At 36.8% G+C, this 27,531-nt stretch overlaps 1 protein-coding gene across 1 annotated transcript in view; it reads right to left on the bottom strand.

Annotated features, from left to right (window-relative positions):
• Positions 1–27,531, bottom strand: part of GPC3 (glypican 3) — a 402,542-nt gene that overhangs the window by 175,584 nt on the left and 199,427 nt on the right. Inside the window, exon 3 of the mRNA XM_059680561.1 lies at positions 583–1,277. Coding sequence (XP_059536544.1) covers positions 583–1,277 — 695 coding nt within the window. The remainder of the gene's footprint in view (positions 1–582; positions 1,278–27,531) is intronic.

Here is a 27,531-nt window from a genome sequence, read left to right as displayed (position 1 = left end):
TATGATTAAGAACATGAGAGTGAAATCAGAATAAAAGAAATCGGTGATAACCTAATTAAATGGCGATCTAATCAATTTCTGAATTATGGATTTTCCACTAACTATAGCTGGGTACCCTTGGGCAAGTTACAGTTTTATTGAGCTTTAGTTTTTTAATTTATAAAATGAAGATAATAGCTCCTACCTCAAAGGGCTGTCATGAAGATTATGATAACTAACAACAATGGTATTAATAGCTAATATTTACGGAAGATTTACCATGTACCAGGCACATGCTAAGTGCTTTAATATATTATTCCTTGTGAAAAAGATATTTTATCCCTAGTTAATAAATCAGAAATATGAGGCTCATAAAGATAAAATGATTCACCCAAGTTCCCACAGCAAAATTCAAAGCCAGGCATTGTGACTCCATAACCTGTGGTCTCAATGTGCTGCCTAACTATGTGAGGTCATTCAGACTCTCATCTCTTCCAACCCTCTGATCTTGTTCTCACTTATCTTTAACAGCACCTGCTACTAGCCAGGCTTCCCCCTCCCAATAGGACCCAGTTTCTCTGAAAACTGTAGACTGGTACTCACGGTGGTGGTCAGCTTCCCTCCGTTCTTCTGGACATATTGGATGGAATCATGGATCGTTGAAAAGAGTCCAAGCAGCACATTCTCCATGTCGTAAATTCTGTACATGCCATTCACCAATTCTTCAAGAGACAGAATGTATTCTCTCCAGTACTTGTCAATCTCCACCACACCTGCCATACAGCCTTGCATGACCACGTTGCAATAGCCACCACAAGGCTTAACCATCATCAGTCCCTGGCAGTAAGAGCAGTACCACATTCTGGTGAGCATTCGGCCACAGTCCTTACTAAACTTCAGGTGATCAGTTGTGTTGATCACTTCGATTCCTAGATTCAGGGCCTGGAGGAAGATCCTAGTAACTTGCAGTGACTTGGAAACCTGGGTCATAATAAGCTTGGGGAAATTCCCAAATACTTTCAGGTCACGCCTTGCACTACGGAGGCACTCATTGATGTCTAAGGCTGACTCAGGCAGGCCTGGATTCATCAGCTGGGTATAGATAACTGGAAACAGGCTATCAAATAGTTCATTGACCATGTCATCCACGTTGATGTCAGAACCCAGGATGTAGAGAGACACATCGGTAAAAAATTCACCTACAAACTCAAAAGCTTGTGGGGTCAGGCTCGCATAGTTGTTTTTGAACATGGCATTGGTGTAGTTCTTGGCATGGCGAACAACAATTTCAAAGGCCTCTGTAAAATAAGAAATAGAGAAATGCCAACAAATTAAAGCATGAAAATACAGGGTATAATTGAATTAGAAATTTCTCTATTGCTGTGGTGAGTAAGGTCCCATTTGCCTTAAATAATTGACTCATATTGCTTCAACTCCTGCAGTTGCCTACTCTTATAAATCAATTTTCCTTTCTGAATATAAAGTCTAAACCCTGATGTGTACATAAATTCTTAAACACACTAATTATATTTCAAATGACAAAAGGTAGGATTCAGTTAACATTTTGCCTCTCATGAACATTCTGATTAAAAATAGGCTAAATGAGAATTTATTTTTCTTTCTCTCATTGATTTATTCAGTTAAAAATTTCTTGTATTTCAAGTCATTTCATTTTTGGACAGAGATAAATATTTGACAAGAAATCATATATTATATAAACTCATGTAATAATTTAGGCCTGTTCAGTCCTGGAGGAGAGGCAAATTCTTAGCCAAGAATAAAAACTATCACAAGTTTAACCATTTTTGGTAGATTTTCCTCTAGATAACTTTAAAGAGAGCTTTCTGATAGATTGCCATATCTGGAAATGGAACATATTCCTTAAATGGGTATCTGGATGGAAACAAAGCAATCCATGCACTTATCCATATATTTGAAATTGAAAACAACACCTCTGGTATTTGCAAGGTGAACATCTGGAATTATAATTGCTAAGCTTCTTTGGTAAATTTGGCTTCCAGTAGAAGCTTTATCTATTCTTCAAAAGCTATGAATTCAGGATTACATCTGCTTCCCCTGCCCCTTGGCATAAGACCCAATTAGTGTCATTGGTTTAAAAGAGAAAGTAGTCATGTTGCCATCTTATTTTCTTCAAACTGAAACACTCCAGACATAAATTATTCCAAATAATCAGAGTTCTACATTTGTAAGAGGGAAGAGAAAATAACTAAAATAATAGGTTTTTCAAGAAATAAGACAGTTTAAAAACAAACAAAATAACCAAGTTTCCTAAGACATTTAAAATTAACTTAGTACTTTCTTTCATTTCCTTCCAAAGTGCAAAGGTCCCTGACAGATGTACTCCAAATGATGCCAATTCATGAGGCTTGAAAAATCAAATTATTACCACGTTCAGACTACTAGAGAGATTATATACTCCAACAGCTCCTTGGGATCAGTTAGTCCAGCATCTCAGTCAGCTATGGCAGAAGTGATGTCTAGGTTGTGCCACCACCATCTGCCCCAGATCACTCACAAGGTAGAATGTGCTTGCTAAATTATTCCCTTGAGCTTATGGCTTGCCCTGCAATCTTGAGCAGATGCCAATGCAATTTCACTAGGCTTCCAAGCCCAGTTGAGAAAGTTAATCTTCATTTTTATCAATTGCTGTATCTTCATATGTTTGTTTTGCTTTGTTTAGAACTTCAAACAATTCCTGGAAAGTTTATCTATCTTGTAACAATCTCTTCTTAACCCCATATGCTACTTTACTCTCCAACATTGAATCTAAAGATTTAATGAGGCCAGGAGATCATCTAGCCTCAAACAAAGGATCCATCAATGAATTATTTAAAATCATCAGAAACATGGAGATTTAAAACTACTCATTAATTTTTTAAAATAATTTTTATCTATTGATTTTGAGAGAGAGAGAGAAAGGGGGAGAGAGAGAGAGAGAGAGAGAGAGAGAGAGAGAGAGAGAGAGAGAGAGAGAGAGAAAGGATGGGGAGAAAGCATTGGTTGATTCTTAAAGGTGCCTGATCAGGGATCAAACCCACAACATTGGCATATCAGGATGATGCTCTAACCCAGCGGTTCTCAACCTGTGGGTTGAGACCCCTTTGGGGGTCAAATGACCCTTTCACAGGGGTCGCCTAAGACCATCGGAAAACACATATATAATTACATATTGTTTTTGTGATTAATCACTATGCTGTAATTATGTTCAATTTGTAACAATGAAATTGGGGGTCACCACAACATGAGGAACTGTATTAAAGGGTTGTGGCATTAGGAAGGTTGAGAACCACTGCTAACCAACTGAGCTACCTGGACAGGGCATACTCATTCATTTAAAATTTAACTAGCAATCATTTATTTTATATATCAGGCTTTGTGCAAGGTATTAGGCATATATAAATGCTAGGTAGATTGAGATAAATAATACACCATCCTTGTATTAAAATGCTCACAAGCTATATGATTTAGCATTTACAAAGCATTTCTATTATAATATCTACTTTTTGCAACAACTTTATGATTTGGTATTGCAATCCCTGTTTTATAGAGGATGAGGTTGAAATTCAGCAGAGTTTAAGCCTTGTCTCAGAGTCACACAACTGCAAAGTAGAAGTAGTCAACTCAGACTGTTTTCTCTCAGTAATGGTTACACTCTAGCTGCCCTCGGCCATAAAGCCAACATACATAATTTCAAAAACCTTTATAGAAAGTTAAGTTCTTTTTTAACCTCATTATTTTTCCATTGGCTTCTTTTTTTTATTCTTTATTGATTAAGATATTACATATGTCTCCTCACCCCCCTAGTGTTCATGTCCATTGGTTATATGCATGCATACAAGTCCTTTGGTTGATCTCTAACCCCTCCTCTCACCCTCCCCTGCCTTCCCTCTGAGGTTTGACGGTCTGTTCAATGCTTCTCTGTCTCTGGATCTATGAACAAAAATAGATTCACTGGCTTCTTCTCTGTGAATGAAAACATATTAGGATAAATTGCAGCCCAAAGACCAACAAAGCAGAGTCATACTTACACCTTTGCCTTGGGAAAGCCTGAGGTAGGAGATATGTAGATCTCAAACATCTAAGTTACCCTAAAATGAATTCACTACAAGGCAAATTTCATCTCTAGCACAGGGCATTGGTTCTCTAATGTGCAAAACATATGACAGTGAAATTCCATAGACTATACTGCCATAACTTTTTTTAAAGTTTCTGTTACTAACACTGTTGGATCAATAGAAAAAAAATTACAAAAGATCATGAACTCTTCTGCAGAAAGAATTAACAACAGCACATACTGCCGTGGGGAAAGGAGCTAGGGTTTCATATCTAACGTTAAGCTCACATGTGCTCCCTGCTCCAACTTTCACAGCTAAGAATCCATTTAGCACATCTCTAGGTGTTGCCCATCCCCCTTACTTCTATATCACTGGGCAACAGACCAAACCATAACCACTCAAGCAAAGACTCCTTGGGGACTTATAGGAGCCAACACTAGATGAAAAAGGATGCTCAGTTTGAGGTTGGCAACTTGAGATTTAATGGAATGAAGCCAAGGGCTAGAATTACTGCAAGGAAGTTCAGCTCATTGATTTTTTTTGTCAGATAATATTTATACCCTTAGGGTAGGGGAGGTTTTCCTCTATCTTTTTCCTGGGAAGTGGTCAAGAGCTATGTCCAGGAAAATTTGGAACAATGTAAAATCAGAGATACTATGAAAACTTAGCTACTAAACAGAAAATATTCTAACTTTTGTTTTACAATATCAATGATACAGAAAATAGATCTAATAAACTGAATTAATATATATCCAAATATAGCAACGTTTCTAGATTTGCAAATGTCCTCATTACCATCCTGGTCACCACTGTTTGGACACACTTTAGTATTGTTAACATCCTCCATAAATTATGGTACTCAAAAACGGACACAATTCTCCAGATGGAGTTTGATATGTGAAGTGTGCAATCAGGCTATTTACTCCCTCTAAATGGTTCAATAACTTCTTCCCCCTGCCCAGAACATAGAGCCTATCACTGTAGCAAAATGACCATCCTTAGTATTTGGTGCTGATGTTTCTGTATTCAACCTAGACAGAAAGAAATGTGTTTTCATGGGTCTTTTTTGGTAGAAGACTGGATATTTTTTAAAAGGATAGTGTACTTGTGGTTGGTAAATAGGAATAAATGAACCAGGGGGTTTCCATAAGCCCTTAAGAATAAGATAGTCTTTATATAAGTAGGTTACTTTTTTCAACGTAGTTTTTCAGCATTGTAAGAATGGCAAATACTTTATAAGAAGAACTTTTTTTTTAATTCCTAGGATGAATGCAACACCATGGGTTGGGCTCAAAAATAGTCCTTGTTTTCCAGCATAGGGACCTTTATAGGAAAAGAAAACTGAAAATATGAAGTACCTACAATGTACACATCAGGATCTGTAATAAATTTGTTCACATGTGTCCTCTCATTTAACTTTAACAAAACCATATGTATTTGGTATTATTTTTATTTGACTGGGGAAGAAGCTGAGACACAGACAAGTTAAGTGACTCACACAAGGTAACACCTCTAGTTAAATGCTAGGACCTGAATTTGAACGTAGATCAGTCTAACATCAAGGCCCTTGCTAATTCCACAACATACTTCATCATTGAAAACTGGTTGTTGGGAACTTCTAGTCTCAGCTCCAACATATAAAGAGCTTGGAAGTCATCATTCCCATAAAACTTCATACTGAAAGTCTAATTACTTCGGTTCCTATTGCTCAATAATATATATTGTCTTTCTTTCAACAATTACAGGCTATGCTAAAAGGCAAAAAAAAGTTTGAAGAGACAAATCAATGATCAGAATCATACTAAAATATAGCACAGACTTTAGACAGGTGAAATAAATATTACAAATATGTTAAGGATTCTAATGGAATAAGCGAACATACAAAAACAAAAAGATAATATAAATACAGGGGTGGACAAAATTAGGTTTACAGTTGTATTGTATTAATAATATAATAATAAATATTAGAATAAATTGTTTCACATACCACTGTAAATCTACTTTTGCCAATTCTTGTATAGCGATGGAAACTGTAAAAAATACCAAAAGTAAATGATAAAAATAAAAAAACATAAACAAAAATGAAATATGCCTTTCATGGGCTCATCAGCATACTAGAAAGAATCAGTGAGGTTAAAACATTGCCAAGGAAAACTTCCCAAACCAAAATGGAGAGAGAAAAATAAGAGTAACTAAAAAACAGAAAAGAATATCCAAGAATTGCGAGACAAATTCAAAAGGTATAAAATGTATGTAATTGCAATTCCATAAAGAGAAGAGAGATTGTAGTAGAAGAAATATTTGAGGTAATGTCCAAAAAGTTCACAAAATCCATAATAGACATGAACCACAGGTCCAGGAAGCTCAGAGAATAACAAGTAGATTGACTACCAAAATACTTACTCCTAGGCATATTATATTAAACTACAGAAAGATAAAGAAAACATATTCTAAGAAGCCATGGAGGAGGAAACTATTTTACCTATCAAGGAACAGGGATAAGAATTACATTTAACATCTAGTCAGAAACTATGCAAGCAAGGAGAGAAGTGAAATATTTAGTGCTGAAAGAAATCACCAACCTAGATTTCTGATTCCAGAAAAATTATCATTGTAAAGGGAAGAAGAAATAAAGAATTGATCAGACAAAAAATAATGAAAATTTCCATTTGCAAAAAATGTTAAAAGCAGCTTTGCAGGGAAATTATAAGTCAGGGAAAGAAAGAAAGAAAGAAAAAAAGAAAGAAGAAAGAAAGAAAGAAAGAAAGAAAGAAAGAAAGAAAGAAAGAAAGAAAGAAAGAAAGAAAGAAAATCAGAGAAAGAATTAATAAAGGTAAAATGAAATCTTTTGTTAATAAGGTACCCACACTATCAGTGAGGCAATACAATATAGTGAGTTGAAAGTAGACTTCAGATGGTTAAAAATATATATTACAAAATTTAAGAAAAACACTACAATTTTTTCAAAAAGAAATATAATTGATATGCCAAGAGAGGAGAAAACATGAAATAAAAAATAGTTGTTAAAACCAGAGAAGCCAGGAGGAGGGAGACTTGGTGAAAGAGGTGAAAGAATCAGAAGTGAAAATTGATAGTTACAAAATAATCATGGGTATGTAAGTAAAGCACAGGGTATATAGTCAACAATGTTGTGATAACTTTGCATGGTGACAGTTGGGCTACTGGAAATATAAAGGGGAAAGTTACAAAGTATATGATTGTCTTGATGGAGCAGTGACTAGAACCATAGTGTTAACTCACTCCCTCTTTTTTTCTCCCAATTTGCTTTGACATTTCTTTCATGAGTTAGGGAGTTTTAACACACAATAGATGCCATATGGCATCAATGTAATTTTAATTGGAAAAACCACCAGAAAAAGTTAATGGACCAAAACACCCAAATAGGTAACATATTTCAATGTTATTTTTGAATACTCAATGATTTTTTTAAAATCAGCCACATAAAAATGGCAAGATTAGCCCTGGCCAGTGTTTCTCAGTGGCTAGAGGATCGGCCTGTACACCAAAGGGTCTCGGGTTTGATTCCTGGTCAAGGGCAGGTTCTGGGTTCTGGGTTCTATCCTCAGCCTGGTCAGTGCACTCGTAGGAGGCAACCAGTCGGTGTGTCTCTATCACATCAATGTTTCTCTTGCTCTCTCCCTCTCCCTCCCTCCCCAATCCTTTTTATTTTCGGAAAATAGATCCTTGGGTAAGGATTAAAAAAAGATAAGATTATGTTGTAGAAAAAGCACCCCACCCCCCATTTTCTAGAATAGTTCATACAGAAGAGACTAAAAGTGTTGCTCCAACTTCTGTTCCATTTTTCTGGCATTTTATGTTCCACATGAATTTAACTAAAATTGAGCAAGCTTAGAAATAAGTTGCTATTAAATATAAGCCATTTATTTGTGCAGACCCATGACCAGACTATAAATGTATGTAGTCTTACTTTTTAAGTTTCACATACTAGGCTTCTAAATACCAAGTTACATCAATTAATTTTTTTAATTGTGAAATCAATATTTTTCAAGGCTATTGCATATATCATTTCATTGATAGGTAGACAGACAGACTGATAGCTAGAACAATAGAGTGATAGATATTTCCCCTAAGGGTATTACAGACCAGAAAAGACAATTAAAAATGATTCACTTGCCCTGGCTGGTGTGGCTTAGTTGGTTGAGCATCATTCCATGCACCAAAAGGTTGCCAGTGTGATTCCCAGTCAGGTCAGGGCACATACCCAGATTGCGGGTTCAATCCCTGATGGGGTGCATGTGGGAGGCACCAATCAAATGTTTCTCTCTCTCCCTTGCCCTTCCTATCTCTCTCTAATCAATAAAAACATATTTTAAAAAACCATTCATTCAAAGGATTCTCAGATATAAAAAATGAGTATCCATAACTACTGCAAAATTTGCAACCCCGTAACAAGTTGACCAACCCTTTGCCCCAATAGCCCAATTAGTTCTTATTTACCTTCCATTCATTTTTCTGAAAAACTAGGTTTTTTTAACCTTCTAAACACTGTGATTCATGTATCCAATCATTTTTCCGTTTTTACATTTTTTTTATTGCTTAAAGTATTACAAAGTGTATTACATATGCCTCCTTTTTTCCCCCTTGACCTTCCCCCGGCCTCCCCTACTCCCCAGTGTCTTGTGTCCATTGGTTATGCTTATATGCATGCATACAAGTCCTTCAGTTGATCTCTTAACCCCCACAATCCTCCCCAGCCTTCCTGTTGTAATTTGACAGTCTGTTCGATGCTGCTCTGCCTCTGTATCTATTTTTGTTCATCAGTTTATAATGGTCTTTATTATCCATAAATGAGTGAGATAATATGGTATTTTTCTTTCATTGACTGGCTTATTTCACTTAACATAATGCTCTCCAGTTCCATCCATGCTGTTGCAAATGGTAAGAATTCCTTCTTTTTTACAGCAGCGTAGTATTCCATTGTATAGATGTACCACAGTTTCCGATTTTACATTTGTTGCTAAAAAGCACAGACCAAATTTATGGTCTTCCTCTATCAAGCATAGCAAACTTCATGTCATGTATTATGTGTCATAACTTTACATCATGCTTTCCTACCTGTATTTTCCCCTTTCCCTTATTGTTCCTATGTATTTTGTTGCATTATATCTTGCTTTTATTATGTGCACTTTTGTAGAGTACTTTACATTTTGGGGGGGGTCAAGGTAGGATAAAAATGAATAGGAAGGTATATAAATTAAGTGGAGAGAAAGAGGAACTCTACCATTTTAAGACAAATCATTGGTTCAATAGTATTCTTATGAGTTTGAGCAGCAACTAAAATATTTGTATTCATAAATGGCCAGACCCTTGTCAGTGACTCATTAGCAACCTAACATTGTTTTCCAAAGCAGTTATCAGGGCCTGAGGTTGAATCTACATACACGATCCTTCGAAAATCTTTTATCTTCTGATCCATTTATCATATCTTTAAAATTTTGGCCAAATGTGTGTAACAACTTTAAAGTTAGGTAGGCACTAATAAATCCAGCTTAATCATGGCTCACAAAATGTCTGTTTTCACATTAGGTTCAGGAATAAGCCACCCTTGTGAAATCAGGACAGTGGCTAAACGGAAGAATGCTGGGAACCCTAGACAAAGACTTATTTCTAAAATTAATAAAACTTTATTTTAAGAAAAATTTGTCTTATAGAAGCCAATTGTGTTTAGGAACTCATTTTACTGTGGACACACCAAGAACATCTCTTATAAATTATTATAAAGGACTCTTGCGGGCCAGCATTTTTCATGCTGAAACACACCTTGCCCTATGATCTTGATGAGTTAGTTCTGTTGTAAGATATAACCATTAGTCTTATTTCATTCTTCTCTGTTTCCTAGGCTTTCACTTGAACAAACTAATTCTTGGTTGATTGGAAAATAGTCATACTTATTCAAGATTCCTATGGCTAAGAAATGACATCTACCAAAAGAGGCACTAAGGTCACATTTTCAGATCTTACAGTTCATTCTTTACAAAAGAAAGCCTGATAATATCTAAGGAAGTAAAGGTCTATCATTCCTCCTAGAATCCACAATGACATAGTTTAAAAGTCCATATAACTCATCAAACCATTCCACTTAATTGAAATCTTTTCTAAAAAGTTTAAAAAAAAATAAGGTCCTTCTCCAAAGAGTTTATGGGGAGGGGACATGGATTATTCCAGTCACAAGAAGAATGGCTTATGCCAGCTAGACCCAAAAATCACTAAGACATTCTAGATCTGGTTATTTTCTTATCAACTTGTGAAATTTCTTTTTTATAGTGTATAACCTTAATTCCATGAATCAATGCTAAGGAGTTTCTTCTCTTAATCACCTTTTACTGACCATAGCTTAGGAAAATAAAAATAGGCTTTTGAAGATATACTGAATGAAAGATTATGCTCTATAAAGAGGAAATAACTTCATTTAAAGGTTTTAATCCAAACATTTTGGCAGTTCCTTTCTCTAATAAAAAAACTAGGGGATCTTTCATGTTGTTGTAAGGACAATTAATGTGTTCATTTGAAACAGTCTTGCTCTTGCCTGCTCTTCTCTCTTTCTTTAACCACTTAGACCAGTAGTTCTCAACCTTCCTAATGCCGCAACCCTTTAATATAGTTCCTCATGTTGTGGTGGCCCCAAACCATAAAATTATTTTCGTTGCTACTTCATAACTGTAATTTTGCTACTGTTATGAATTGTAAGGTAAACATCTGATATGCAGGATATATTTTCATTGTTACAAATTGAACATAATTAAAGCATAGTGATTAATCACAAAAACAATATGTAATTATATATGTGTTTTCTGATAGTCTTAGGCGACCCCTGTGGGGGTCGAGACCCACAGGTTGAGAACCACTGAATTAGACACTAAATGAGTATCCTAGAAAGGTCGATTATCAGTAGTTTATGCAACCCTTGTTGTTGGAGAGAAGTGCGACTGTAACCTGTTACTAAAATATTTCATAGCACTTTGTATTTCTGCAAGTGCTTCACAGCCAAAGCTTTAGTGATTACAAAAGCAACATACTCCTCTTCCTCATGGTTACTGCAAATGCATTCCCTCCTTCTTCCTCCCACTAACGAGAAGTACCAGATCTGAGATGGCTTAGAATTTATACAACACACACTCCCATGCATGGCCTTATTCATTCATATATTCAACAAGTACCCACTGCACATTCTTTGTAACAATTTTCTTTTTTCTTTTCACACATGGAAAGCCATGAGATTACTGTCTACTCGCTTATAAAAGACTAGAAACCTTGGCCTGGCCTGCGGGATTGAGCTGAAACCAGCTCTCTGACTTCCCCTGAGGGGTCCCGGATTGAGAGAGGGCACAGGCTAGGCCGAGGGACCCCACTGGTGCACAATTGGGACCAGGAAAGAACCACAGCAGGGCTCCAGGGTGTGTCTGGCCCTTCTCACCCAATCCTAATCTGCCAGACGCCAGCAGCAAGCTAACCTACCCGTTGGAGCATCTGCCCCCTGGTGGTCAGTGCATGTCATAGTGACTGGTCAAACATTCTGACACTTAGCATATTAGGCTTTTATTATATAGGATAAGGTAGACCTAGGATAAGAGATATCAAACCTAAAAGTTTAGGCTATTGCTTTTCCGGCTGTGCCATAACATGGTCTCCTAAGACATGTGTCCAAATCAAATTTCAACTTGTTTGGGACCTATAGTATCATAGACCCTTGACATTATGTGAAGTCAACAAAATTAACCACTTGCTAGAAAATGATTTAAAGACAATTGTTGAGGCATCTTAGCTGTCCAATTAGATTGATTGCTCCTCTTCTATCAAACTATTTTTCCATTTAATATTTACTAAATGCACACTATCTGCCAGACTGTGAAAAAAAAACATGCAAACAATATGGTCTTTATGACTTAGAGGCTTGCATAGCCGGCTGTGATAAAATCCTGGGTGGTCTATTTCCTTTGAAAAGCAAAAAAATATCTTATCGATATGAAAGTACATTTTGTTCTGAGAGTCTGCTATTGCCTAAGTATGCATAGCAGCAGAATCACTACATCTGAGTGTTTCATGTTGCTTCAGAATTTTAAAATTTGTATTCTCATTTAATTCTCCTCTATAATTGAAAATGAATGTATGTGCGCAAGTGGGGGTGCACGTATGTATAGGAACAATAGTTAAGGCAAATAGTATTTTCTCAATTTCACAGAAAAGGTTACTGAAACCAAGATTGTCTCCAAGTCATATGGCTATGTGATAGTTGGTGGCAGGAACAAAACACAGGACTCCTGACTATCTGTGTAAGGTGTTTTCCATTATACCCATCTTCTTCCTAGCAAAATATTACATAGCAATTAAATATGAGCTTTAGGTATAAGAACTGACTGCCAGACAGTGTTTCAATGTGAACTAATTCAGGTATTGTCAGAACCATCCTATGAGGTGGGTATACTGCTGTTTTTTTACAGATAAGAAAACTGAACAGCACAGAGAGGTTAAGTGACTTGCCAAAGCTTATATAGCCAGTAAATAAGAGACCCAATATTTAAATTCAAGCAGTCTTACCCCAGAGTTTAGCGATTAAAATACTATGCACTAATGCCTCAAGCTATGGGTGGCTTGTCTTTTTTTCTTCTTTGTTTCAACTCTATAAAAAAAACACCTTAATATTTCAGTTATTTGACTACACTGGGTTTATTGGATGTTTAAGGAAAATAACTCCATAACTTGAGTAAGATATGAAGAACAAGGAAAAAGTCTGAATGATTCCAACTAGTTACCAAGAACAATAATTCCCCGGAAATATATTGCCTGTAGTGCTTTACAGCTATGATGAAAAGAAAATTATAAGAAAATAAGTTTAAAAAGGTCAATACTGTGCATTTCCTAGGGATTGTTGATATGGGTATGAAATCTCAGAGCTCTCAGCTATAATCATAAAACTATGGTATTTAATTTAAAAGCTAGCTTTTTAAAAAAGGCCAGGCCCTCCCTTGAGCAACAGTTCCTTCAAGGGCTACTGGCAGAGACAGGACTCAAGGTCCAGGATCTTGACAGTTTCTTGGGACTTGGTCTCCTACAGGGTACTCCAGTACATGAAACACAGTGGAGGTGAAGGCCGGGAGACTCATGAAGACCAGCTTTATGAACTCAGGAGAGATAGCTGCTCACGTGCCCTCAATAGGCAGGAGGCAAAGACTTGGCAGGAAGGTATCACCATGTTGACTCCACCAAATTCAATGGCAAATGGGAAGGGGTGGAAAACCAACAAAGGTCAACCACGTGTTTTTTTCTTGAACTTGTCAGAAGTAGGGAACATTTTACCTTTAGCAAACTGCTTTAACATACTATCAACTTTATAAAATAACTTTTGCTACCACATTGGAACTGAGTTGTGTATGTGTGTTATATGTATATGTGTCTGGTATTAGTCTACGTGAGAGAATTGGGTGGGAAGATGGGTGAATCTCTAGGATCGAGTTAGAACCCAGCAAAGCAAGTCAGCTGGTAGAAAAAATCATAATGTGACACTGTAGACATTTCTGATGAACCTGGGCATGACAGTCTCTGTTTCTCTCAGTTTTCTCTCAAGTGCCATCAAGATACTGAAGAAACAACTATGATTTGTAATTATGACTTGACTGTTGAATAGTCTGATTAATTCTGATTGCTTCGCAAGAAGTCTGTAATGTTTACATGCAGAAGGGGAAGTGGTTCACAATGTATTGAACATCAAGCACCTAAAGAATTCTTCCTTCTGGAAGAACTTGAGAGTAAATAAAATGTGACTCCATGTACCTTCTCATGAATCAAACTTTTTTTCCTTCTTCCAGAAGGTATTTGACAATCTCTTTTTGACATTGCTTTTGTTTAAGAAGAAAATTATTGTCATGTATCCAACAATATAGTGTGTACATACCTGAGTACTGCCTATGATTTCTCTCCTCCTTCTTACCCCACATCACCTCCTTCTCTCCACCTTAATTTTTAGATGAAGAACCAATTTTACTGACATCTAGAACGGTGAGATGCAGTAGAAAAAAATAATATAATACCAGTATGATCTATGAGGCAGGTCAACTAATGTTTCTAGGCCCAAATTTAATTATTAATTGGTATCTATTTGCGCTAAACCAGCGAAATCCTTGGGCTTGGCTGCTACTTGAATTCTGACCTATAGCAATTATTGTGGGCTTCAGCGGATATCTGAAGAGCCTATAATCTTAGTGCAAATTCAAAGAAATGAGTTAGAGAAACATCTCTTTTATTAAAAATTATTGGATTTGTTTATAAAAGGGAAAACATTTTTAAAGACATAACTATATAAGGGGCATGCAACAGTTCCTTGTAGTAAGTGCTTAATGCCATGCATGCAAGAGCATACCACCCTCCATTCACAAAGGAGTGACACTGCTGGCCATAAGGACAGTCTGGATTGTACTGTAAAACAACATTAATGACTAAGGACCTAATGAAATTTGAGCCTCTGAACAATCTTTCACAGTTGATTATTTTAACAAAATATGAAAATGGATTTAAAAGGAAGTTATAAAATTGATCAGCCAGGAATTGAAATAATCCTAGAATTGCAAGTTGGATGAAGAGATGGTGTGGTCAGAAAGACAAGCAACCACTCCTACAAATACAAATACTTGATTCGCCTTTCCATTTTATATAGTTTGAGTACCTATGGCAACTATCACATGCAATACTAAAATCTATGAAAGAGCCTCAGGTTCTGAGCTAGAAGCAGGAAGCAAGCCACTTTCTGATATATTGGTTACTTGGCAGCATCACAGATATGGATACCTTTTGCTGCCATTTGTCCCCAACGTCAACCAAACTACAAGTCTTTATTTGTAGAAGAGTCAAGCCCACAATTTTAGAATTCCTCTTTGGCAAACCTCTGGCAGTCTGCCACTAATCTCCCCATTGCTATTGCATATAAGGGGGGAAAACTGAGCACAGGATTTTCCTCATAGCAGGATGCTTTTTCTTTTATTTTCTAGTAGTTGCAACCAAAATAGGTCAAAATGGATTTCCTTTCTTTTAACTTCTCCATCCCTCACCCCCACAAATTCAACTTAATATTTAATTTTGGGAGGGAATAGGGGAAGTGGGTGAATCAACTGATGTTCTATCAGGACAAGGGACAGTATAAACTCCCAAGGATCAATCCCTGTGGAGGGAACATCTGTGGAAAATAAAATTCAGCTGTTGGCCAGGCCAGTTCCATTTATGTCTGCTTCTGGTATACTGATATTTTCTGGGTTCAAAGAAGACACCATTAAAATAATGCTTACAATGATCTGATGTCTAAAATGGCTTTCTGCCCAAAGGACCTTTGCCACAGTGCTACATTCAAGAGTGCTTATTTTAAATGGGCATTTTAAGAATGGTCCATTGCTGTAATTTGGCAATGTGCTTGGAAAACTCTGATTCTGAGATTGGGAATTTTAAAGAAAAATCTCTAAAGTGTAAGTTATAGTTGCTTTCCTTAAAGGGGCCTTCTGATCTTATTGCTTAGCACTTTCCTTAAACATGCCTGGGGGCCCTCTGTGTGGGCCTGGAGGCAGCCCCAATTCCAGTGAAAAGGAAGACACAGTACAGTTGCAATATGTCCTCTGCTGACCTCACTGGCCTCAACCTTGCTATAAATTTCAGCTCATGGGATCTAAAACAGTGGAGTTGACAATACTAAAAATTATATCTGTTTAAAAAAAGATGAGGGAAACCCTCAAAATGTTATTGTTCCAGTTTGAGATATATGCCACAAAAAGAAAAATTAAAATTCAAAATTTGTCATTTTCCAAAATCTGTCTGTGGAAGTCACTAAGACTAATGCCTCTTGCCCAGAATGACAAACCAAACTAGGGAAATGAAGTTTTCTCTTTTTCCTTAAGCTCTTAATTCTTTGGGCAGGGAGGGGGAAAGGAAGTATTGGTGCTGTGTGGTTCCAGCATACCACCAGTGTTTCAGTGGAATATTAATGTATGTAAATGATGTTCAAATCACTCCTGTAATAGACTCATAATTAGCCTGCCCAATTCCTATGCTAATTCTTTAAGCTTTTCAGAGCTGTTTAGACCTGTTTTTACTGCAAGTTATCATATGCTCACAAATTATAACATGCTTCTTTTCCTGTGTCCCTTCCCTCCTTCTCTATTAAAATTTCAGTCTTCTTTCCATGTGCCTCTCAAACAAATGCCAAGTGGAGGTCAGCGAATGTGGCCATAAAAAGAGAAAAAAAGGGAAAAGTTTATCTGCCATTTTCAATGCTTGTTAAAGTACAATGGTATACAGTATATTTTTTTAGCTGAAGGGTTATGGGGTCAGCTCACACACTGGTTTCCACAAAATGAGATGTCAGATGAGAATGTTAATTTATCTGAGCAGATGTATGTCAGTATTGATCATAAAGAAAGATGCTCGTAAATCCTGCCAGCACATACCAACACCAAGAAAAGATCTGTTTATGACAAGCAACCTAGTGAAGAGATTCACCATGATTTGTCCCCACTTAGTTGGAGTTGTGTCTCTTTCACCAGCTCATTCTGGTTGATGTTGTCATCATATTCCATCCCTCCATAAATGCTGTGTCCTATAAAAAAACAACAACTAAAATAAAAGTTTGTATTTTTTTTTAAAATAAAATTGCCATGGCATCCTGGCCGGGTGGCATCCCTGGAGCTAGTGCTGATATTGATTGACAATCCAGGTTGAGTATCATTGTCAGCTCGGAGCTATAATGACTAAATAAAAATAACAACAATAATGACAACAGGCACTACAACTGATATCTGTATAGTACATTCATTTGGACCAGGAACTAGTCTAAGCCCCTTACATTTATTCATTCATTTAATCCTCACAACCACCTTATGAAGTAGGTATTATTATTATTATTATTCCCATTTTGTAGATGAGAAAACTGAGGCTTAGAGAGCAGCAGTAACTTGCCCAAAGCCACATAGCTAGTAAGCTGTGCAGGGCTGGAATTCCAAGCGAGATCCATCTGGTTCTAAAGCCTGAGCTTTTTAACACCCCTCTCTAATGCTCAATATAGGAGACTAGAAATTCTCCTTGGAAAGGAGAGGGGAAGGTTGTTTCAAATGGTGTATTCACTATTACTAAAATTTCAAGTACAAAAAAGAGAGTATGAGATTTTAATTTTATTTGCAGAACGTGTGATAGAGACAGAGGGAGTTAATTGGCTGGAGGATACAAAAAGACTGGCTTCCAGGAAACCCCATTATGTCTGGAATTGAGTATAAATTTCTCCCAGGGGTGGACTCACATCAACCAAGCAATGCTTAAAATAAAATAAAAAATACACAGGATTTGGATACTCAAAACTCAATTTTGACAATGTCCCAGATTGACTGAACCCATACTAACAAACACTCCAAAGACTAATGAATCAAAGCTGACTGCCAGTATACCAATTTATAGTAATAAATATAATTCACAAAATGACAGATCCTCACGTAATCTCCCCATGGGTAAATAACATGGGAAGCCACATTATTCATAACTTGCTTAATAAACATGAATCAATGTATACTCAAGTTATAATATTTGAATGTTTAATAATGGCATCATGTTAAAATATATCTCTATAAATAGGATATTACAGTAACATATTACAACAATAGCTAACACATTGAGGAATTACCATGTACCAGGCACTGTGATAAATATATAAATGATCTTCTTTTCACAAAAGCCCTAAGTGGTAAGTGCCATTGTTAAAATTCCCATGTTACAGAGAGAAACTGGTGCTTTGAAAGGTATAGTTACTTGTCCAAGGTCATAAAGCTGGGGAGTGGTAGGCATGAGATATCAATCAGTCTGATTATGGGCCCTTACTCATAACCACATTACTACATTGCTTCTGTGCCCAGTCCAGATTCAAACAAGGCAGTCTCTCTCCTGGGCAGAGTGGGATGATCAGTGCTACTATCTTTCTCTGTAACTTTCTTCTTTTTATCTACTTTCATGACCCATAGTCCCCAAAACCCACTCCTTGATTGACATATTCTTTCTTCAACTGTGTTAACACTGTCAGTCAGTTTATTGTCTGGTCTTTATTCCCTAGGAGCTATTAAATCTGGCTGTTTCTGTCTCAGTCTTGCTCTCTCTCTTCTTTGAAATTAAAAAATAATAATAAAGTGCAAAGAAATAAAACAATAATCACCCATATTCCCACTAACTATTATCAACAATAATTAACTTTCACAATTTGCTTCCGATCTGTTTTCTATATTTATGCTTTACAAAGTTATACAAGTAATATGTGACTATATTATTATTTTGTAATTCAGTCTTTCAAAGTGAATTTGCATAGCTCTGTTTTCATTCATCACTTATTGATTTCCTAGCTTAACTCTTAGAGAGCAATTAGGGCAATTTTATTTTCAATACTTTTATGTTCTTGGGGTGGCCCTTCCAAGTTGCTTCCATGCACCAACTACACATGACTACATATGGTGAGAGTGGTATAAACAAATGGGTAAGTAAGCCTGACCATCTTATTAATATTAGAGTTCCAAGATTGTACACTTTGTCTAGCCTGCATAACTCTCTTAATTGTCAGAAAACCCCATCTCAGCATAAAAGACTGTAAAAATTGGTATTGTGCAGGGGCCAATGACTACATGATTTTTCTCCAACAAAGCTTAAAGATTTGTATATTGACAAGGAATTTAAGGGTTTGAACATAAATAATTAACTACATGGTGAATTTGACAAAGATGAGACATCACTTTGAAAAAGAGATACCCTGAAACAACAAAAGTGAGCTAATAAGAAGGCACATTTCTGAAAATCATAAGTCATGATATCTGATAAATATGGCATTTAGTATATATTTATTACAAAACAAAAATAAATGGGGCATTGGTTTATTATAGATTTAAAGAAAGATGCAGGCCCAGAGCTATTTTTAAAGGTTATCTGCAGAAATGATAAGACCACAAAAGTAATGGAAAATAGGAAGCCACCCAGAAGGGGAAAAAATGTGGTGTGCATAGCAAATATAAATAAGCGAGCAGAGTAAACAATGGTCAAAGACATCTTTTCTATCAAAACAAATAAGCCTTTTTGAGTTTGTGATACATTAAACATTGAGGGTTATAATTATAGTTATTTTTATAGTTTATCTACTCTAAATATATCTTTCTGATTATATATATATATATATATATATATATATATATATATATATATCAAAAAACTGAGGAGATATTATAAACTAAATTATTGCTACTTCTGATCAAAACACTGCCTCAAAAAATCTCACAACACAGAGTATAGGGTATCAACCAAATGACTGGCTCCCCATCCTGGCTGTCCCAGGATGACATAAATTGCTTTTTATTCCTCAGCCCTTCACAGAACTTTCTTCAGGTACCATTTGGCCCACCCCTACACTGCACATAGATCCACAGAGTGTCCTACTGCTAGCATTTAAGATAATTAACTATATGATTCCCCATATTCTTCTGGGATTTCAACTAGAGTAGCAAAATGTACCTATACAGATCACCACTATTTGTGGAAAACTATTAAACAAAGAGCCTCTCCTTAAATTAAGCTACTGATGCCAAGAACCCTTTACTATTGTTCATTATAGGGGTCATTTGAGCTGGATGTCCCAGGCTACCTCAGATCTACCTCCACCTTCCTGTATCTCTGTTCACACTGTCTGACTATATTATCCTTTTCCAGTTAGAATATTTTTTCTCAGTCCTTGTAGTGATAGACCAAAGGTCAGAAGAATACTGGGCCGGGTATATCTCTCATATCTTATGACCTAAGAGACACTTATGTTCCAATCATAGTGCATACACTTGCTCTCATCCTCTTACAGTAATGAGTGTTCTCAAAAATCATTGCAGAAAGTAGACAGCCACATTCTTTCTTTACTAATGCATGGACCATCTGCCACCCCATGAACTGAGATCTTCTTCTCCTGGTCTCAACTCCTTTTTCTACACTTTTCTATTGGTTTCCACCCCTCCATCTACTTCTTACTTTCATTTCAAATCTCAACTCAAGTTGAACTCTGAAGAGTTGTAACAAAGATATGACAAAGGCACTGGGCTTATATCAGTGATCAGAGAGGATATCAAAAGCATTTGGATATAACTTTAGCTAATCCGAATTTAATGAGGGTTGGGAAGCACTTGTATAGCAGTTGCCTACAAAACCATAGGGTCTTAAATCCTAGAAGTCCGTATTAAGAAATTTTAGTTGTCTTCTCTACTTCTCAACCCATTAGTATTTTGTGCACCTAGAAAGAGGGAACAATTACACAGACTCCCAATTTCATGAAAAAGAATCAACAGTGTATTCATTTTGGTCTCTCTCCTTTGCACTCCCATTGTATATTGTACCTCCAGTACTAAATTGCACACACTGATGTGTAATGACAGCATATATTTACAAATCCATCTTCTCAGCACGAGTGCTCTGAAGGCAGGGACTATGGGTCTCATTCATCTTAACTCCAGCACCTAGATAGGTTATGGATATACGGGAGGCTCTCAATGTATGTTTGTATTGATTAAATAAATTAATGAGAGATCAAAGGGAGTTGACTAGACATTATGAATAGTTCACACTGTGAATGTGCCACTGTGAATGATGAAAAAAAGGAAAAAATTAGTCAACCTATCAATTGATTTGTCTCCATAACACCAAATTAACAACCTTCTTGTTTTTTTTCTCCCTCCAAAAATCAAGACATTTCAGGTTACACAACTCAACAAGAACTGAAGGACATAAAACACCTTAGATTACTGCACAACACTTGGAAAATTCACACATGTTCTGCCTTTGGTTTTACCCCCTAGGAAATGGTCTGCAATTGTGCTTTGTATTTTGAAAATGACTTTCTCCTCAAAGGAAACCACAAGGACTCTATTAATAGTATCTCATTAATCTTCAAAAGATAGCTGTAAGGTAGTAACAAATTTTACTGATGAGGAAACAATTACAAAGGAGGCTAAGTGACTTTCTTAAAGTTATTAAATTAATTACTGACTTAGTTGACATTTAACACTGTTGATATCCTCCTTCCTAATTGCTTTCCCTTTACCTGCAGGACACTCTAATTACTACTTGCTTTTTCTTATGAATTTAAGCTTATTTACCAAAGAATGAATCTAATGTTAAATCCAGTTATTTGCATCATTGAAAATTGTCTTAATAGTGTATCTATATGTGTAGTTATGTTTACATACTTTTTAATGTTCTTTTTCATGTGCACAGAAAGCTTTAGTATAGTATTTAAGAGCATGAACTCTGGAGCCATAATACATCCTTTCAAATCTTGGCTCTGCTCCATGCTAGATGTGTAACCTTGGGCCAGTCACTTAATCTTTTGTATCTTGGATTTTCTACCTATAAAATTAGGAAAATAATAATACTTATCCTTATAAAGTTGTGTGAAGATTACATAATAAAATATATATGAAATGCTTAGAACAGTTCCTGGCATATAATAAGTACTCAATCAATGTTAACTATTATTAATAACATTATTTCATATATACATTTCCATGTTGCTACATCATGTTCTGTTGTGTTGATATGTAACAGTTTGTTTGGCCAATTTCATCTTGAATGATTATAGGTTAATTCATAGGAGTTTGGAAAATCATTAAAAAACAAAATAGGGAGTGGATCATAGCCATCATTTTTTTTTATTCACTGGTGTTACTTCAAATTCCTTTACTGGTTGAACTCCTCCCTCTCCTATCACATCCTAGGCCCCTTTCCCCTCTAAGGCATTGCTACCATCCTAGCCCAGGCACTCAGCACTTCATAATTTTTAATAGGGCCCGTGTAGGATCATGGTGAACTAAGAAAGCTCCCACTAAACTGAAATAATATAGTGTTAGATCACAACACACCTAGCAATGTCTACGTGGCGCCTTTCTATAAATGCCATATGGATAGATGAAATGAGATGGTGATGTGGACCATATGGAGGAGGATGCTGGATTCAAGCTGGGGCCAAGCTGGGAAGGGACCTAGAAGCCATGCTAGAGAGTTTAGATGTGATCTTGTAAGCTATAGAGAGTCACTAAATTTTTCTTAGTTTTAAAAGTGGAAAAGACAAGAAAAAGAAAAAGCTACTTAAAAAAACTAGAAAAGCTGCTTGTAGCTTCCTGACTATTCAATAGTAAAGTTCATTTTGCCTTAACCTTAAGAAGTGGTTTTAATATCTTAAACTTTGAAATTGCTCTGCCATGATATTTCAGAGGCCCCTTTATTACTTGTCCCCCCACATGGAGACTTTTAAAATGTATAATAGTTGCGTTTGTACTTTGTTTTAATAACAGACCCTGTTTTTCTAGAGGCTTAAGCAATAACTCATTTTAAATGCCTTCTGTCTTATAACATTTAAGAAAAACATTTGGTGTCCAAGATTACCCTGTCTGAAAGACAGGTAGTATCTGGTGGCCTGGGAAGCCTGAACCTGAGCTAATTGTAAGTTCCAGGTGGTCAGCTTCAACCTGAAAGCAATCAATATGGGAACATATAATTATTTACCAACTTGCTTTTTTTTTTTTTTTTTTTTACCAACTTGCCTTTTTTGACACTGAAACTAGCTTTAGTGGCAGCTACCATTCAGAAATGTGGCTCTTAGCCTGAGAACGAAGGTATTTCTATTGCTAGTGATCTAAAAGGAGATCAATGGGCAACATTACCACCTTGATCAAACACTTGCAGTCTACCTGAGCTGTTGTTATCCCGAAGGGAAAGGAAGCAATGAACTTGAGTACCTCAATAAAACTTCCATAAAGGAAGCTCCAAAGGAGTTCTATTTTAGTATCATTATAGTATAGTAATAGTGAATAGCAACTAATCAGGGATTTTTCCCCATAATGGCTTATTTGAAATATTTACTTTATTTTTCTCACATCTTAAACTTGGTAAAATTAAAATGCTCTCATCGACTTATTAAAATTATTGAGAAAGGATTTTCTGTGTACAAAAGATGTTGTATTTCCTCCCCCAATTACTGCCTTACATTTGGTTTCTTTTTAATTCTGTATTTTAAAATTATTTTTCTCTTTTAATCAATCCTCTACATCTACAAAAGGTAGCTCTATTTTCTTTCCCAACCACCTCACTGATGAAGAGTTCTGGCAATATAGGCTAGAAGGAAATCTCTCTCAGCCTCATTTCCTTCATTTCAAAAGTAAATCCACTGGTCTGTCTCATCCACAAACATGTAATGGGAATGATTTCCTGCCACATTAGTCAATCCTGATGCAGGATGAGTGAAAGGCCAGGCCAGATGGCAACTGTCACAGCTGGCTGGCTATACTGCCAGGATCACAGACTCCAGACTTAAGCCAGGTGTCACGACTCAAAATGAGGCAATTGGGGACTCCATAAAATAACTTTAAGGCCAGGCTGACAGGACATCAAAAAGCATTTTTTGACGAACTGAGAAAATAACTTGCATCACTATCTTTACTAGCTGACTTCTTTGCAAAGATGAACTCCAGATTGTTTGGCAGAAGTTATACATTGGAGTAGTCTTCTCTTCTGAAACCCTTGGAGAAAGCTGATGAAGTAGGAACTAGGTGTAGCATGACTTGAGAAGGTAGGAAGAAGCAAGTTGGAAGTGAATTGGATAAGGTCAGGGAAATGCAATAGCGAAAAGCTACCTTTACCCGATTAACCTCTACTCTCATGTACAGTGAGTGTCTGCTTTGAGACAGGCACTGTACCAATGGTGCCAAGAGCCAGAAAGAGCATCAGGCATGATATTTGTCCTGAAGGAACTTCCTGTCTCATGTGAAGTCAACCTCCACTATGCCCTTAATAGCTTTCTTAGGGTTCTTGGGTGCTTTAATCTTCCTGACATTTCTGAGGACAGAAATGCATAACTCTTTTTGGGTCAGAAGCACGGTCCTTTGTAAAGACCTCCATGATTCATGCAACCCAGTGATTCATCATCAGAGATCCTATTTCCAAAATAGCAACTGCACTAAGAGGAGACAGCCTTAAATGCTACCGTCAGAATCTTACTTACTGAAGACCCCAGACATTCCCTTCCATCTTCTCTGTGACAGACAGACCATTAGCCCTAAGCCCCTGGCCCAGCACCAAAGTAACATCATGGCTAATCACATGCCGGGCAAACTCACATTCTCTGCTACAGGCTGGACATTCACTGTAATTACTGGCACTTGTTAAATTTTATCTTGTTAAATATATGCAAAGTATAATAAAAGGGTGACTATCTATATAAGGAGGACTTGTTAGAGTAATCAAGCTTGAAGCCATGATAGAAATGCAAACATCTGAGGTTACCATTTAGTGAAAAGAAGGCAAAGGAGAGCCCAGTAAGAGCAAAGCCTTTGCAAGCACTCAGGGCTCCACTTATTTAACACACAGAAACACTCCATCTTTTAGTGTGTCTCTTCACATTTTCAATTCCACATGCCCCCTCCCTATTCTTTTATTCTTTTCCTTTCCCCATTTCCTTTTCTCTATCCTTCCCTAACACTTTACTATAAAATGGAAGTCCTGACCAAACTCAGAGCAGTCTCTGTTTAAATATGGCTGCCTGATAGGCTGCACATGTCCATTCCACATCAAACGCAAATGAATTTTGGATCATCCACTCTATCATATTACCTATGCCTCAGCTTCCTCCATTCCATTAGCATTGATAACCAAGAACTGACCATAGTGATCTAGACTGGATGCCTATTCTATAGAATTTCCATGTCCAATTCCCATGGTAACAGATAGAGATCTGTCACAAGAATAGATGTTACATCTATGAAAACTGGATGCCAAAGATTTTAATTCAGACAGCAAGGAGACAGATTAGCCGAGGAGAGCTCTGAGAGTTCATTAGGTCAGCAGAGTCTGGCAGATGTCAAGAAGTCAGTAGGCAGAGGATGGACAGAGAGGTCTGTGTAACCACAGTAAATGTTTGGGCCAAAAAAAGTGGTCAGATTGCAAGTGTCCTAGAACTCAGCTTTGTCAGGAGCGTCCAAGCAGTTAGGGGCCAAACAAAGAAACAGGGGTTCTAGATCTGGAGGTGCTGCGACCACAGAAAGCCAAGGTACAACCACTCCTTCCAGATCTAAACTTCTGGGCAACATTTCTAAGAGCTATTTAATAGCTGCTACCATGCACAACAATATAGGATGCATTTAAGAAAGTGTTAAGCAATTGTAGACCACAGCATAGTTTGCAAAGGCTTTTGTGTCCTCTAAAGTTAGATGAACAACTGTGTTTGACAGAGCCTGTGAAGACAAACCAGAAAATCTCAGGTATCCTAGGGAAGATTACCTTGCTTTCAAGTTCCTTTTAACAAACTTATGCAAAATAGGTGAAAGGATGCCTAATGGTGATGCACTTCATTGCCTTGGTTTTCTTTTCATTTCTCTATGTTGACCTGTAACTACGCAAGAGGACTTTTAAATACAAGACCACTTCGTTATTTTCATCTAGCTTGCAGAAGGCCCCTTTGGGCTAAGAGGTAATGCCATCATTCTCCAGCACAGCCTAGAGTTGGACAGATATCTAAAGAGGGCTTTAAATAGTAGATGCTGACCAGTGGGATTTCTTTATTTTATTCCTTCTTTTCCTCTGATGCACCTCCACAGTGAAATGATTACCAATACATACCCCACAGACAAAGAGATATTATTTTCAGCACACTACTGCTCTCCCCCATTAGCATGGATAATTAAGCGTGGACTATGAGCATTTGTATTCTTGAAAAACAAAACTAAGTTTTATAAACACTTCTGAGCCTTGTTTTAAGGGGGAAAATGTGATATTGGTTTCTATGACACTTAATAACATTAGGGATTTTAGGACACATTAAACAGCATCACAAGTCAGAGCAGATTGGATTCATTAATGGAATTGGACCACCTCTCTAAACATCAGAGCAACTTTTTCGTAACAAGAAACCTTACTTCCTCCACTTAGTTGAGCTGGAAAATTAATGTAGTGTGCTTCTGAAGAAACACATAATGAACATGATGAATTTTCATCATCTTGCTGGAAAGTGATCCTTTATGTTCTTATTCCAAATTTACAGCAAGTAAGTTTAGTGTTCCCAAGCTTCTGAACCTTCTTAAGACCTTGCTATCAATCTGTGGGCACTTTAACTGATTCTGACTTGGAATTGACTAGTGTTTTCTAAAAAATGCACATGTAGCAAATTGCTGCACTTCCAGATATATCAAGTCATTTGGGGAAGTTACACTTTATTTACATTTCTTCTAAGGGGGGAAAAGTAACAGCCTTTACCTGAATACCCTGTAGAGGGGCAGGAACAAAAATCTGGCTCTCTGACTTCCACAGGAAATTAGTACTCAGGGAGTTAAAAATCTCTACTGGCAACTAGGAGCCCATCCTGAACAGCTCCTGGGGTGAGCTGATTTCAAAGTCACCCACTGTTTTTTGGTCAAAAGTCAAAGCCTACAAATAGCATCCAAGAGCACTGTGAACCCCCAAAGATATTGGTGTTTTAAGTAGATGTTCCATTTCCTTTTTATAGAAAAAAATTATAGTTCATATAACGTAAAATTCATCCCTTTAAAGTGTACAACTCAGTGTTTTTTTTTAGTATATTCACAAAGATATGCAACCATCACCACTATCTGATTCCTGAACATTTTCATCATCCCCCAAAGAATACACATTAACAGTAACTCCCAATTCTCCTCTCCCATCTCTCCCTGGCAACCACTACTCTACTTACTCTCTATCTCTATGGATTTGCCTATTCTAGACAATCATTCCTTTTTGAATAAGGGTTTTGTTTTTTATTTTATTTTTTAAAGTAAACACTGGGTATTTCCCTTTAGGAAACATTAAATCAGCAGGAAATGTTGAGATGGTCCCATTTAAAATCCAGGTCTTTGAATAAACCAGTATGGAAACTATCTTGGTAGGAACTTCCCCGAGGGGACTTTACTTGTAGATGTTGACAGCCCCTGACAGATAGAACTGTTTAGCATAGACTTTCTCAGGATGTATGAATGTCTCTTCCTCCTTTGGTTGGGGAATTGGAGGTGTGGAAGGGGATCTTACATTGCTTGTCAGACACGAGGTAGATTTGAATATCTCAAAAGCAGTTTTTTAGAAGCAATACAGCTAAGTAGGCTTCAGAATCAGATAAACTGGATCCAAACTAGAGCTCTACCATTTAATTATGGGTTATAGGCTATGTGACCATGGGCAAGTGATGTGACTTCTCTGAGCCTGAGTTACCTATAAAAAGGAGATGATAGTTCCTACCTCACAATATTTATTTTGAGGACTAAATGTAATAAAGATATATAGATATAAATATAGATAGAGATAGATAGCTTGGTACTCTATCAGGCATTAGTAAGTTCTCAGTTACATCTAAAATGAAATGACTATTTTGTGTCAGGTACTGGTTTTTGCTTGCTTACTGGTGCTA

The sequence above is a fragment of the Myotis daubentonii genome, chromosome X (assembly GCF_963259705.1).
Source record: "Myotis daubentonii chromosome X, mMyoDau2.1, whole genome shotgun sequence".
NCBI classification, from domain to species: Eukaryota; Metazoa; Chordata; class Mammalia; order Chiroptera; family Vespertilionidae; genus Myotis; species Myotis daubentonii.
The sequence above is the reverse complement of the archived record's forward strand: the minus strand, read 5'-3'. Positions and strand labels throughout refer to the sequence as shown.